Source organism: Aptenodytes forsteri, unplaced genomic scaffold (genome assembly GCF_000699145.1).
Source record: "Aptenodytes forsteri isolate BGI_AS27 unplaced genomic scaffold, ASM69914v1 Scaffold96, whole genome shotgun sequence".
Classification (NCBI taxonomy): domain Eukaryota; kingdom Metazoa; phylum Chordata; class Aves; order Sphenisciformes; family Spheniscidae; genus Aptenodytes; species Aptenodytes forsteri.
This window is the reverse complement of record NW_008795029.1, coordinates 4184781-4200763: the sequence shown is the minus strand read 5'-3', so window position 1 is coordinate 4200763 and position 15983 is coordinate 4184781. Positions and strand designations below refer to the sequence as shown.

General features: G+C 43.5%; 1 protein-coding gene across 1 annotated transcript in view; it reads left to right on the top strand.

Moving 5' to 3' along the window:
• The first annotated feature begins 540 nt into the window (after positions 1–540).
• Positions 541–15983, top strand: part of SH3RF3 (SH3 domain containing ring finger 3) — a 93724-nt gene continuing 78281 nt past the window's right edge. The window contains exons 1-4 of the mRNA XM_009276158.1: positions 541–636; positions 1401–1520; positions 3154–3429; positions 10329–10424. Coding sequence (XP_009274433.1) covers positions 541–636; positions 1401–1520; positions 3154–3429; positions 10329–10424 — 588 coding nt within the window. The remainder of the gene's footprint in view (positions 637–1400; positions 1521–3153; positions 3430–10328; positions 10425–15983) is intronic.

The window sequence follows — 15983 nt, the reverse complement described above, 5'->3', positions numbered from 1 at the left end:
TGGCAATTTTTCAATAGGAGGGTGTCTTTTCCACTAAACAACATGTTCATTTTAAAAAATGCCTCTACAGATTTTTTAGTTGAAAAGTTGTGGCTCAGAATTAGAAAAGCTGTAGCTGGTAATTGAAACATTTTATTTTGAAGCACCTTCCCACTGGCAGTTGGAGTTTAAGTATGTTATGCGCAGATCTTCTCTGTGGAGGACAGTCCCCAGATGAGATGGTCCATAACTAAGCCCGTGAAAGAGAATAGGAACACAAGCACCTAAACTGCACATTCCCTGGGGTGCCACATTAGGGTCTCCAAATAAAACAATGCCAGATTTCAAATTAAAATTTTTGTCTTGCAGTTTGTTTTGCTTAAAAGTCTGCATTTTCATCAGGTTAAGGTATAAATGAATCATTTTCTAGCCACCTCAATTAATCAGTAATAGAAGTCCAGCATGTGTTTCATAAGAATTTCATTGATGATGTTTGAGACTGAATAAAATCCAGTTTCTTTTTCTGTAGCTCTGGGGGCTGTTCACTTTTAACACAGTAAAATGAGGCTTGGGAAGAGAAAGGGGTTAAAAAGTAAAGAAAGTGATCTGACCTTGAATTGCTACAAAGATCTTGGGAACAGGAAGGCCCCGTCTGGGGTAAGTGATACGGAGCGTGCTTGCCAGGCGTGTGCCTGGATCAGCAGTGGTTCAGTGCGCACCTGGCAGAAGTCTTACTCGGTGTTTGATAAATTGTCTTCTCCCAGCATGAGTTAAAGTAATGAATCTTTTATTTCTAAATTACTACAAGACTCCATAGTCTTTCAACTCAATATTTTTTTTCTAGTTTCAAATAAGTAATCCAATCTATGGCTTACCTAAGGAGTTTGATGGTATCATAGGCTTAATCTTTAAAATGCTGGGGAGGGGGGCAAAGCTTTGGTGTCGAGGGAAATAACCATCCTGGCACAGAGAATAATATCAGTAGGATGCTGCCACTGATTTGGCAGAGACTGTTTGATGCATGCTTTGTTAGCTGGCTGTTGATTTTCTTTTCTGGTTTTACGCTTTTTTTGTTACGTTTGAAGGTGCTTCCAAAATACTGGTTTTTAACTAGGTACCTTCATTCAGGTACAGCAAAATCCAAAAGAGTGCAGAGAAAAAAGAGGAACCATAAATTGGTAATGAGAAAACCGAGAGCTGGGGGATACGTCTGAATGAAATTAAATCCCCATCCAGACAACACGGATAGTGCTCTGTAGAGCTGTGCCTGTTTGATTGCCTCCTTCACTGTGTGGTGTAGGCAAGAAGATCTGTTGCACGTGCTTTCCAAGACCTGCACAGCTACTAAAGCCCTTGCTAATAAAGTGAGTAAGTTAACGCCTGTGTGTGAAGGTGCACTCGGAAACTTACTTTTTGAACAGCGTGCTATCTGCCTGCCGCAGCAACCGTCTGGCGCCCAGAAGCAGCCGGAGGAGGCTGTGCTGGCAGGCAGCGCAGACAGCGGGCTGGTGCTTCTCCTCCGCTTGCCGAAAGATGCAGGTGTAAGAGCATAAAACGTGCCCTACCAGAGCAGGTCCATGTAATGCACCCGTCGGGATCGAAAAATGCCTCTGCTTGTTCCTTTAACAAATACCGTAAAAAGTCATCCTGGGATCTCATTTTCTGGCTGGGGTGGGGAAATGGAGTGTTCTGTCCGGCCACTCCTCCTTTTCCCTGCGGAAAGCATCCGAGTGATATTCTTATGCACAGGAATGTCATCCAGAAATACAGACGTAAGAAACACCCGGGGGAATACCAGGGTATTTTATATATACATATACATACCTTTACTTTTTCATTGGCCTTATAGGACACGCCATTGACAGCCAGTGTACAGGGCAGGGAACAGACTACTCGTAGGCATATATATGTGCGCAACAGAAAAACGTGTCATTTTTATAAACACATCTCTGAAAGAAAGACTCTTATGAAAGGTTGACTTTACAGGACCCCTTTAACATCCCCTGTGATACGTGCTGCTACATATTTGCACTGAGGCTTGCAAGCTGACTCTTAGCTCAAGCTAAACGAAATAAAACATGGCATAGGATAATACAGCGATGCACCTTTTCTCCCCCAGTATGGGTGAAAGAGCTATTGTAGGGCTAAGCCCTATAGGCAGCTGTGTCCAACACACTCCCAGCTCTGTGTGATTCAGCAAGGAGGGGAGCAAGTATTCAGGGAGGGCAAGGGCAAGGGCTGCATAAACCGATACTTCCACCAAAAAATTGTCCGTGCAGCCTGGGTGAGACAATCTTGCACTGGGCCAAAGTGAACTCTGGGAAGAATTCTTCACAATCAGGTAGTTTCCATCAAATAGGTTTCTCTTTTCTGTCACACCAAACTAATCACTTCTTAGGCTTTTTTGCTTGTGCTGTGGTTTTTTTTAAGTTTGTTTCTTTCTTTTAATGAGAGTGAAAGCCTCAGAGCTGTTTTTAGTTCTAAAAGAAAGATTTGAGGCATTCTGCCTATTCCGCTTTTCTGCAGGGACATTAATTCATAAGCAACAAAGAATATTACAACTGTTTACAGTAGCCCTCAGTGAGCAGCGTGAGACTTGGGGATTTTGAAAGAAGTAAGAGTATTTGCTTACAGAATCAAAAGCTAAACTAAAAGCTTCAAACTCAAAAATATTTGGAGTTGCTCAAACAAACACAATGAAAAATTTTCAACTTGCCAACTTTTAGAATCATGTGAATCTTCAAGCTTGTTTTGTTTTGTTTATCTTCTGAGCCTCAGAAACCAAAGCAACCCTGAAGGTCAAAATGTCTAATATTTGACTTTTAGACATGTCAAGTTTTACTTGTTTAAACACATCGTCCTGCTTACATAGGATATTTTGCAAATTAACAGACCCTGCTTGATGGCGTAAGAGGTACCGTGGGTTTCAGCTGAGCTTCAAGAGAACTGCACTGCCTCCTCTGATGTAACACACTTACCTTCTCAGTCTTACCATCACACGCATCCTAGCTTTCCTGTAAGATCCAGGGCATAGCGTTATGTAGCAGTCACCTGCAGTCATTGGGGTAATTTGGTGACGGATCATCAGTTTGCTTCTAGCTGAAAGTGACTTTAAAAAGGAAATCGGTTCTGGCTCGAGTTTACTTAAAGGTGTTGCATATTTTGTTTCCTCAGAGTGTTTCTCAGCTTCCCTATGGCAAAGCCCTCTACACGTATGAGGGAAAAGAGCCCGGAGACCTCAAGTTTAACAAGGGGGACATCATCATACTGCGGCGGAAGGTGGACGAGAACTGGTACCACGGGGAGCTCAATGGGAACCATGGCTTCTTCCCTGCCAGCTACATCCAGTGTATCAAGCCCCTGCCGCAAGCTCCACCTCAGGGCAAAGCACTTTACGACTTTGAAATAAAGGATAAAGATCAAGACAAGGATTGCCTGACCTTCACCAAGGTAGGGGAATAGTTGTTTTTTTTTTAAAAAAAGTTTAGAAAGCTGCTTCTGTAGGGACCGATGGGGCACGTGGGGTGCTGGCAGCCAAGCCTGCAGCACGGTGGTGCTGGGACCGGTGGGACATCTGCCTGGCCTCCTCGGGCAACTCTGCCCAGGGACCCCCTGCACTCTGCTTGTTTCTTTCAACTGGTTTCTTGTGTGAGAAAATTAAAGCCCTGGAGCTCAGGCAGCCTAGTGGGGACAGGCTGACAGGGCTGAATTTCCTTTATTAAGTGGGGCGTCCCCTCATGTAACGTGCTGAAGGACATTGACTTCTCCCAACTTGTAAATCCTCCTCCCTGCAGAGGCAGAGCCTGCTCAGTGGCCCTGCAATGTCCTGCACACCAGCCGCGCTGCAGGACTGGGTGGGCATAAAACCTCCCCTCTGGGCAAGCCCCGTGTTAGCGTCTTTGGGAAGTTGCTCCTGTTTTGTCTAAAGGACAAGCCAATGAGATAGCTCGTTCCATGAAAAGCAAGTTGGTATAAAGCCCGTGAAACTCAACAAGGAGAACTGGCTACACACTTTCTGAGAACATTTTTCTGTGTGAAAAGCATACATTTCATCTGCATTGAAATGTTCTGCAAGAACGACTCAATTTCAGAAGAAATCTAATGGAAATGTGTCTTTTAATGTTCCTGATTTAATCAGATGTTCCAGTGTTTTAAAATGTCATTCAGCTTCAAAATGTGTATTGCATCATACCATATACCAATTAGCAGTTGAAATACACTATCATCATGTATCACAGTATTTCCTATTTTAAGAACATAAAGACATTAAAAAGCAGACATTTAAAAAAAGGTCTTTGTTTTCTTAAAACCAAAATGTTTACTAAATTCCATTTGGAATGAGAGAAAACCAAGATATTGTAATTTCCTTTGGATTTAAAATGTCACGTTTTCCCTTTCTACCCCACCTCCCCACCTGCTTTCTGTCTGCCCCTCCCCTCCCTAGCAATTTGTGTTGACCTGAGATGGGCTTCATGGATATCAAGAAACCCACAGTAAAATAAAGCGTATCCCCTAATGTTAATTTATGGCACTGAATGCCATGGAGAACCTGTTCATTGTCATTTTCTCTTTTATTTCAGCTGTCTGTGGTTGTTATGGTATCACATAAAGTAATAACAGTTATGCTGGAAATGAATATGAAATAGATGATAAAAATACCCTTCACCAGGATTTTACTGACCTCTTCTTTTGAGGCTACTTATTATAGCTGAATGAATTATTTGCAGCATATAATTTTCTCACTGAATGCAACATCTTTCTCACTCGTACGTTTCTCAGCAGAACGCAATTTCCTAGAATGTATGCTTTCTCATATTTATTTAACAAAAGATTTGTAAACACTTCTGCTCTATAGCAAGCGAAGTGTTTGACTGCAAACACTGCAAACCCTGCGACTTACCCAGCCTCCCTGGAGCTGTGAATCTCTGCAAGAAAGGGGGCTGCTTAGTGGGAAGTAGCAGCTATGCACCAACAGAAAGTTAGCCAGAAGTTACCTTTGAGATCCTATCACTAAGGCAGGCAGGCATTTGTTGTCTTTTTTGTTAGAGCAAGCCCTTTCCTAGACACTTGTATTTGATATATTTGGTGCCGTATATTAGTATACCTCCCTTACAATAACTGTCCTTGTATACTGATAGTTCTCATTTTCTTGGCTGTCCAATGTCATTCTCACACGGAGCATTTCTTTCTGCTGTGTAGCTCTACGCTCAATCCCTCAATTTTCCTTTTTTTCACCCCTCGTGTTACTGTCTGCATCCTTTTATCCCCGATGACTGTGTTTTCCCCAAGGGGGTTTGGTTTCACTTCTACTCCTATTTTCTTCTTTAGCTCCTTCCACTACATGCACTGTCACCTCGTAACTGTTTTTATGTCTTGCCTATTGTTCTCCCTGACAGTGAATAATCTTTTTTTCATCACGGGACTTTGCTGTCAGGTTTTCATCAGTTTTCTCAATGCTAATTTTAGCTGTCACCTGTGCTGATGAAGGTTCCTGTTTAGCCCAGATTTTAGATCATCTGCTGATGCAGTCAGTTCCTCTGCACCGAGTCATGAGCACTGCGTTGCTGTAGATGTGATTTCTCACTCGGAGCAATATTCATCATTTGAATGTCTCAGTTTGCATCTGAAGATGCTGGACCTGATCTCAATTTCATTTACGCTGTTTGCTCTTTCCTCAGGTAGAGGGGTTGCATCGGCATACCATTTATACAAACTAGTATAACCTATTTGTGTCCTGCAACTCATTTAACGCTACCAGACACTTGTAATTGGATTTTACTTATGAACATAAAGAATAGTTTTCCTCTGAAGAGAAACTACAAGAAGAGAGCTCAAACGTAGGGATCTTCTGTATCATTATGTTTTGTTGCTCTTTTGCTGGACTTTGCTTTTTCCCCTCCCCTTTGTTATGATGCAGTCAGAATATCTGTCCCTGCAGTAAAAGAAAACAAAGGAAGGATATTTGGGTTTTCCTCTTAGTAGGTTTTTTTCCAAAATTAAAATGTCCTGTTGTTCCAGAGGTGGATTGCAAGGAAATTAAGTCTGCTTTACACTGATCTTCATGAACACTGCTGCAGAGGGCTTCTGTCATTTACCCATTTTCATCTCCTGTAGACACAACACTCTCCAGATAAAAAGCCAAAGATAAAGCAAATATAATAATTTTGTACGTGTAAGTATAAAACTGGAAGGGACAGAGAAACCTCTGTCTTGAGTATCCAGCGCAACAAACAAAGCTCCAACCTGTCATTCTCTTACACCATGCAGACTGCTCCCCCTAACTCCTCCTCCCAAAGTAGCCGTATGTACAGGCATAGGGGCCCACCACTGTTCCTTCCTCTGCAGCGGCTACAAGAAGACAAAACATCCCAGATCTGTGACTTAACATATTTTTGCCCAGTGTTTGGCAGTGGTCAGCCAAATCAATCAGTTAGCGGTTGTTTTGCTCTCTGTAACGATGGGTTCCAGCCTTGTGTCAGCTTTGTACCAGTATAACTCCAGCAGCTTCAGAAGTGTTACTCCTGATGTTCACTAGCGTGGTTGCAATCAGCGTGTGGTCTCATTGTATGCCCTTGGGATATACTCATTTAACTTGGCTTTCTAATGTCTCCTTATGTGATACCCCAGTATGAGCCTGGGGTCCTGCTGTCTCTGTTTTAAAAAATAACTCATCCTCCCTTGGGCTACGCGCTCTCTGGTACAAGCCATGCGCAAGGGGACTCTGCTCTTAGCTATAGCTGTGCAAATCTGGAGTAATTGCATTATTGTCTGTTTGTGTAGTTACTCCAGCCTTAGACTGAGTCCAAATTCAGCCCACAGTTTTGTTTTGGCGTTGGACCACCCTTTGCATGCATGAGTTCACGTGGCCCCTTCAAGGCTGAGTCCCAGTTGTAGATGACTGTCAAACCTGTCAACGTAGTATCAACTGTTTCCCGTGCTTTATTGCTCATCACGTTTTTAATAACATCAACTATTTCCTTCATTTTCCAACACTTTAATTCCCAGCCCACAGCAGCGTTTAACCAGTGTTGAGCCAATCTTGGAGCCATCACATCCAACACTGGTTCCTGGCTGCAGCGCAGCATCCCAGCCCCTTAGCACTCAATTCCAGCAGCATTTGCTGTGCACAGAGGGACCGTCCAGGCGGTAGTCGGCGATTGGGATTCTCGCACCAGCTGGCAAGTGTTGTCGGCAGGCACACCAAGCACCGCGTGGTGCCATCCTGCCATCGCTGAGATATCCCCAGTGCTCTAGATGGAGTTGTTATCTCTGCAGAATAGCAGGCACATCTGCTTTGTATTGCTTCATTAATGGCCGTTAATGACTAGAGTAAAAATCAGGCTGTGAATCATGACTGTTATTGGACACAATTTTGTTCTGTTTTCTCAGCAAAAGGGTTCATTTCTCCATCAGTCAGATTGCTTTTTAAGTGAAGTATCTTTGACTTCCGTTCTGATAATGGTTATAAACTGCAACTGCAGGTCCCACGTGCCTGTCACAAGGCTGCCCGGCCCTGATGAATAGAAAGAGACTTGAGCAAGTAGGAGAGAGCAAATAATTAGAGACTTTAGCAACAGGCATAAAAAGAGCATAAGGTATCTTTCTCAAACTACAGTGGATACCATTGGCTTTTGAAATGAGATTTGAGGCTTGGATTCCTTTATGCTGCCTGGAAATCAATTTAGTACATGTGAAATAGTGAAGTTCAGAAAGTTGAAGTGGTATGCCAAGAGATCTGTGGCTCTTTACTATTCATGATCCTTTTGGGAACCTTTCTAGGAATTTATAAGTAGCACGGCTATCCAGCTAATTTAAGGTACTATAATGGTTCTTGTTGAAGCTTTCACCAGCCCAGGGTATAGAATGATGTTGTGGGCTGCAAATTCAAAGAAACTTTCTATTAATAAAGAATTTCAAAAGGTGTTTGGGGATTTGCTGTAATTCCTGGAGATTTTCAACACGCTTCTGAAAACGAATTCTGTAATGGAAAGCATTCTCAAGGATTTGCACTTTGCTCTCCCACAAAGATACACATTTTGAATGTCAGCGTATCTCGGGAAGTGCAGCTATCTGATTTTCTCCTATATGACCACATTCAGCAGCCAGAGTTGGCAGAGCCAAACTAAGATCGGTGTATGGAAATGCTTCCAGATTTCATAGGTCTGTAGAAAGTAAAGTTAGAAGGGATCTTCAAAGGTCACTTGTTCCCTGCCCCATCCTCGAGCAGGATCAACGCAGGATAAATCTTTCCTGCCAGGTGCCTGTCCAGCCTGCTGCAGGTCTGGAGATTGCACGGTGCCTCTAACAAAAACTAGTCGAGTGCTTCTGGGGTTTTACAGTTAAAAAGTTTTTTTCTTAACTTCTTATCTTATTTGTGCGTGTATATATATATGCGAATATATACACACACACATACACTTATACACGCATACACATACATATGCACATACACACATAAGATTATATACGTATACATAAACATATAGTGAAAGTGTAGACCCATCACACTTTGGGTTTTTAAAAAGTCTTTTAAGAAAATAGCTGAACAAATACAGAAAGTAGAAACACACCTAGCAGGTTCTTGAAGCAATGCAGTCTTTTATTTTCCTCATTTACCCCCTTTACCTAGATTCTAAATTTATGATAATTGGTCTTTTGTAAGAGCATGTGGAAACTTTGCAGAGACATATTACTGTCAGCTCTTTACACAGATCAAAAATGGTCCGTCCAGACAGGGCTTTGGAAGGGAATGCTATCTGTTTCTTCAGGAAATTAAATGCACAAATTCTTTTTGCATCCTTCCAGCTGTAATAAATAGCTGAAGGACTCAGTCTGTGGCTGTTTCTCTGAGCTTTCCCTTAATGGATCATTCAGATGAATAATTCAAAGGAAGCATTTAAACTATTTCGAAGTGCACGTGTTCAAAATGCACATGTTCAAAAACTGCAAAGTACATCACGTCACCGTTCTTATCATTTTCTATCAATCAACTTAAATCCGCAGTCTGAACATCCTGGATCAGGAATTTGTGGACTTTTTTCTATGTGAGAAGTATCTGCAAAAAACCCAACTCCCCTCGCCTGACCAGTTAACATGGATAGCTTGCTACGTGGAGGGTGATAGACCATATGTAGCTCTTATTTTCCTAGAGTGAGTGATGAAAATAAAGTGAGAATGGCAGGGAACTCTGTCTCAGCTCTCTGGAGGAAGATGTTTTCTTCTTTTTTATAAATTTCTGTACAGGAACGGAGGCAGATTGGGTGCCATGAGAGAATGAAAACTTCACTTTGCAGCTTCTCTCAGCCCACTCCTTTCCTCTGGCCATAGGAGATCTGAGCATCCAGGCGGTGCCCTGCAGAGAGGGCTGCCTTCCGCAGCCTTTGTAGCAAGCAGTGCTGGCCCAAGGCCGGGTTTAGTATGACAGCCCCAGCAGACAGACGTGGTAGCAGAAATCCACTGACAAGCTGAGCAGCTCAAACTGGGAAAAGTCAGGGTTTGGTTCTAGTCACCTGAGCTTTTTATGTTCTAGGTTTTAACTCCATCAAGAGAAACTTTGAGCAGTATGAATCTTATTTGCACTTTGCTTAATCTCCTGTTTTATGTTCACAAAAAAGTTCATCATCAGCTGAAATTTTTGTAAGATCCCTTAGATTAAATATAATATTAAAATGCCATTGGTTTTAGAAAACGAACTTGTATCTAAACTGAAGCTGATCCAACAGTTGAATGCAACTTGGTTTTTATTATGTTATCCTGGGCTTTTTACTTGCTTTGCACTTTTACCTCCTAATATTTTTTTTTAAAAGGAAAACTGACATTCAGTGCATCAGCAGTGTAGGCTAGTTGCTGAGCACCTCATGCTGTACCTTACGCTTCTTGCTGGAAGTGTTTCCAGGACTACCCGTGCTCTACTGGTGCTTCCCTTTGAGTTATCCTCTGGAGCAGCCAAGCACCGCAGTGGGTTCTCGGATGCACAGGGGCAGCCTCATGCTGGAGAGTTTTTGCCTTTGGGTTAGAGGTGACCTCCTGGGTCAAACGTTCTCCCTGTCCCTGCAATGAAGCCAGGAGTTACCTGTTCCCACCCGCTGTGCCCAGGCCCTTGGAGCTGCTGCTGGCAGCTGGCATGAGCTGCACCGGTCTGCAGGGTGCTTCAGTGCACTTTGGATGGGATGCCTGGGGTGGGATGCTGGGCCAGGGATGCTGCTGGCCCAGGGTTCAGGGAACATTTTTACCTGGCTTATGGCCCTCCTCTGTGTACTCTCTCCCTAAGCTGTCGTGTGGACAACTAAAAACTGGCATCTTTCTGCTGAAAAAATCTGATTATGTATTTTGTGTATCTCTGATTTTAGGATGAAATTTTGACCGTCATCAGGAGGGTAGATGACAACTGGGCAGAAGGAATGCTGGGTGACAAGATTGGCATTTTCCCTATCCTCTATGTTGAGGTAAGTTCATAACGGGGGGGAGGGGGCGCTGGTCTTGACGTCTTGTGGGGTTTTTTGTGCCCACAAGGGCAGGATAATCTTGAAAATTCTTAAATGAGAAGGACAAATTATAACTGATAAGGGAATTTTTTGGTTGCTGTCCCCTAAGACACTGTGAGGATACGCTTGATTCAATTTAAAGTGGCCAGCAACATGTACGCCCTGAACACTTGAAGTTGAAGGCTTCCCGTGTAGCATTTCTGGTGTAATCTCCACAATACATAGGGAAAACAGGGGAGGATGATTGCAGGTGGGGATCTTGCACACACCAGAGGAGAGGCGGGCGCTGCTGGCAGGTGGGGAGCAGCAGTGCAGACTCAGCCATGCCCTGAAAGCACAGACTTTTGGAGGGGTGCTGCGGGTGTCCCCTGTCCCAGTAGGAGCTCGGGCAGCTCCACCCATGTGCCCGAGGTCCCTCATTCACTGTGTGACAGACCCGTCCTTGTCCTGAGCATGTTCCTGCGGTCATTTCCACAAGAGGCTTATTTCAGAGTAAATGCCGAGACTTCACGTCCTCCGAGCAGACCCGTTGTGCCACCTCTTCCCACTGCTGTGCCCTCCTGCTGGTGCCTGTCCAGCTGGATGCCGCTTGGGAGAAGAGCTGCAGCAAGCAATGGTGGCCTGTGGTGTCCCCGCTGGAGACGGCACTGTTCTCCGAGTGCCAAGTAATGCCTTCGGGGAGCTTTCCTCCTTCACTGGGTGAAGGAGGGGTGCAAAGAATGGCTTGGCACCACGCATGTATGTATTTTTTTGAGGTGCTGCCACTCTGCACCCGGTACTGGGAGCAGTATCGCCCAGACTCTGCTCCCAGGCGTAGGCTGGTGCCGCTCTCCAGAGTGAAGTGTCTCTTGTGCCCGCAGCGGAACCCGCCCTACCGTGTGTGGCTCTGATGCCTGCCTCCGAAATTACTTCTCCAGATTTCTTAGTTAATGATTTGAGACAAAATAGAGATAATTAGTGCCTGACTACCTAATTATTAGCTCTGACAATGACCAATTTGGAATAAACCATCATTAATATACATTGCGTTCCCACAGTTGACAAGAACAATAATATTAAAACCAGAATGTGTAGGAGCCGTTATTGGGAAACCAGCTGCCTTGCATAAGTTAATGACTAGTTTTCCTCTCTTCTGAATGCATAAGACATTTTCAGTTTGTTGTGATTAAATGAGAAAGCTGGGTTTCTCCCAGATTGCATCCCTTTTCCCTTCTCTTTCTTGTCCCGGGGGAGTGCGATGTTACTGTCCTGAACTTTGCTGCAGAAAGAATGAATTGGGGACCTCTGTGCAGCCAGCCACGGTTGCACCACACCACCTTTCCCCAGCTCTAATTTTGCCTGCAGGCTGTAAGAGCTTGCACTGCCTACGCACCGTAGAGCGTCCTGATCCATCTCCCACCTCTATGTATCTGTTCTCCTTAATTACTGCTCTCGTAGGGTGAAGGGCTCAAAGCCTCAGAGGAACAGCCCATTGGGAACACATGCAATATTGTCTCACTGAAGTTCTCCAAGCACTAGCACCTCCTGGGTGGCCACGGAGGAGCAGGAGGTAGCATTGTGGAAAGTCAGACCAGCAATGCTGGAAGTTTCTGAAGAGATGCAAACAGCCAGGCAGCCAACACCAGGGGAGAAGAACGCACATAGGAATGTGTGTGTGCATATACATTCATACACAGACACACACGTATATAAAATAAATACAACTATATACGCTTATGCATATATCTGTATATATATGCACACACATATTTTATCTGTATAAATTTGAAATCTGGAGGCTTGAAAGGCCTTTTCAAATGAGACAGTTGGGTGACATGGGCTTAATACTTGTGCCATGGTTTGTAAAGCCAAAGGGAAATGATCCTCCAGACAGAAACATCAGCCACCTATTTCATTCACGTCCTGGTGGATGGAGGCATTGTTCTGCATATGAGATGAGCTTATGCAACTATTGGAGTTATACAATTACGTCGCTGTTGCCGGCTTCAGATGTTACTTTACATTAAAAATTAAGAGGAATCAGCAGGCCAAATCCCAAAGATGTTTTGAAAATCTCAATGCCAATGTTTATAAAATAAATCCATTAAACAAGTAGTACTTGAATCTAAAAACACCCCTTGAGTCTGTCCAAGTCCATTAAGTGGTTTTCAAAATCTTGGCAAAACGTGCAGAATAAGCAAAGCTTTACTCTACGGTAGCCTTCCATTTGTGTGAGCCAATGGTCGAAGTGCGTGGGATTTCGCATGGCATCTGAAGCTGTGCACTCTGGATGGAGCAAATTCCAGCCCAGAGCCCATCTCTAAGGGCGGGCTCTAATGTCCCCAGCGGCTCCCACGACTCTAAGGCTCTAAGGGCGGGCTCTAATGTCCCCAGCGGCTCCCACGGAGAGCTCTTACGCTTGCTACGACAGCCAGAGCATTAGAAAACAAGCCGGTCACTTCAAGGATCTTAGAGCTGAGCATCCCAGAGCTACAAACAGGGGATATAATCCTTGTTGCGGCCCCCCTTTGGTGAGACTTCATCCTGGCAATGTTCTGCCATACCCCTCATGCGGATGCTTGCAAGAAAGGCTTTTGCAAGTACTCTGTTTACAAAGCATTTGCGTGCATAAGCCACAGCAGGGTGGGAAGGAGGGGTGCACCACAGCCCCACTGGGCAATCAGCGAATTCCTCATCAGGACCCCACCGGCCTCCAAGCACTTGGGCTTGTCAGCTGGCCCATGTAAAAGCCTGCAGTGTCTCCCTAGGCTCATTCATCTTCTTTCCACCCTGTGCTTACTGAATTTGAGAGCGGTCCACTTCTGTAAAGGATTCTGTGCCTGGGAGGGCAACTTTTAGAGCGAGACTGTGGTGTCACAAAGCAGCGGCACAAAAAACTAGACATCAAAATATATCTGGTCCCTCTAGTGTTTTTGAAAGTCTGTATCTCAGCATTATGTGTGGTTGTCTGTATAGCCATGTAAGTGTAACGTGGCATGGATTTTATGCTTTATTCCCTGCAAGTGTCCAGCAAGGGTGCTTGCATGCCTGCTGTGTCTGACAGCTCTCCGCAGAGAGGCTTTTTCCTGCCTCTGTAGTGTCATCTCTGTCCCAACCTCAGAGAAGCTACAATCGTATAAGGAATAAATATTTGCAGCTCACAATGGTGACTTTTACAGAATGAGTCACACACAATATGTTCTGTCAGGGAGAGTTTGCACTATTTTTTTTCTTAATTTGTTGCTGTCCTTCGTCTCCGGTAGAAGTCATTTGGGCTGATAATTTATGTTTTAATTTGTCTACAGAAAAACACAACATAGTCAAATTGATTCTCAAGGTGCCTTCTGTCCCGAAATAAACATCTTATTAATAATCTGTATGGTTTGAAGTCATGTTCTTGCTGGGAGGAGTTTTGGACCTGCAAGGAATTCAAAGTCCTAACTAAATGTCTTTTATTTTACTGTCTTCAAGCTAGCTCCTTCATTCTTAATAACTGCTGTTATTATCTCTGTTTGGAAGTTGTAAGTGTTGTGCTGCTATGTGTAAAATTGAGAATAATGAAGAATAAAGTGTGTCCTAATAGATTTAAGTGTCTGGGAATGAAATTTGAGGGCGATGGTGTGCCGAGTATTTGGAGGGACACATCCTGCTCAGATGGGCAGGAACTGGAAATTCAAAAAGCTGAGCTGTTAGACCAAAATTTCTGACTGCAGCCCCCAGTGCAAAGAAGTATTGACCGAGATCAAGAAGCCTTACGAGTCAGTGGTAGAGCAAGGCAATTATGTCGAGCGCTACTGTGACTGTAATATCAGCAAATTACAATTGATGAAGTGCCAGCCCATTGTTATAATGTTTTATGGCAGCAGGGGCACTGAAAGTTGTGATTAATATTAGGAGTTTTGAAATTCTTTTTACAGAGCAGCGAAGCAGGGTAATGGGGATCTTCTCCTGTTCTTCACAGTCAAAACGAGAAAAAGGTGGAAAGGAGGTCTAGGAGAAAGAGGGAGGAGGAAAATGGGCAGAGCCGATGGTTTCAGTGCCCTGCAGCATAGATCCACAAGACTCCCCAAAGACCCAGGGGAAAAGAATTCTTGCAGGTCAGTGTTTAAAAAGAGTTCAACCAAAACAAACAAACAAACAAACAAACAAACAAGTGAAATTCAAAGCCAAATGCATTTCTTAAAGAAAACGATGATTTTTCCTTCCAAAATTAGCTTTGCAGAGCAGAGCATCACATTTAACAATTTTGTGCTGTACCACTGCATCTACCAATCAGCCTGAAACAGCTTAACCCGTGCAGGGGAACCTGAGCACATTTGCCAGGATCCCAGCTATGGTCATTGAATAGTGTCACGGAGACCCATCTACCCAGCTGAATTTGTCCTTAACTGTATAACTATGTACTTTGCTGAGGGTAACCTTTAGTGAACCTGCAGATGAATGCAAATGGTTGAGAGTTTAGTGTGTGTCTGTGTGTCTCTGTGCGTTCAGTTGATCTGATGACTTGGCGGGTTGCAGGAGGAGATGCAGGGAACCACTCTGAAGAGAGCAAAGCCTTTGCCGTAGCCCAGCCTACAGACCTGCTTGACTTTGGGATTCTTCAGCATTTTCCTGGCAGCGTGGCCCCCAGTCTGGCATTCAGTCTGGATGGCAGATTTTGTATTTTTTTTCTCTATATGCAGATTCCCATCTTAGCCATTTCCAAATATTCTGGTATCCCCAGCGGCAGTTATCACAATTATATTCTTGAAAACTCAGATGTGTCCGTGTGTGTATTTCTAGCTCTAATAGATGTTTTGACCATTTTCAACGACATCAACAAATAATTGTTGCCCTGTCCACTTCTTGTCTATGTTTTCTGTCTCCTCAATCTGTTTGGTTCCTCCCTTCATCTGCAGGACAGAGTCCCTATGGGACTCTCATGATGAATTCAGCCTTGAAGTCTGACCCTTCATTTATATATGTGTGGTCTCTGTGGCAGCATACTCTGCACCTTTCAGAGTATCTTTTGTGAAATCCTTCCAAAAAAAAGGAGAATTAGACAGGCATTAGATAGTAACATTTGTTTGGTGCCCTTTCCAAAAAGAACATACCATCTCTGTTTTTAAGGACTGTCAAAATGGTTCATTTTAGCCTTACTAGTATCATTTAATGCTAATAAAAATGGAGGCTTTTGAAACGTAGGTAGAACAAAACTACTGTAGATGATTTTAGAAAACCTGACTTGCTAAATCTCAGAGGAGTAAATTCATCCCAGTAGTAAGTAGGTGTAACACTAATGAGTTAAGAATTATACCCATTAACATCAGAATTGATTTTTTTCTGTTCTCTCTCCTTTTGTGTGTCAGATAAAAATGGAATAAGAACCTTGTAAAGCTGACAATAATGTAAGCTCTAAGAGGTGTTCAGCTAATTTCTGTTGAAAAGCTTTATTGATACGCATTTTCAAATTTTGTAATTACATTGTTTTAAGACTTTCATTCCTGCACCTTCATAGTTTCTAAAAAGCTGGTCCTACTTGTTCTCCTCTTGCATAGAATA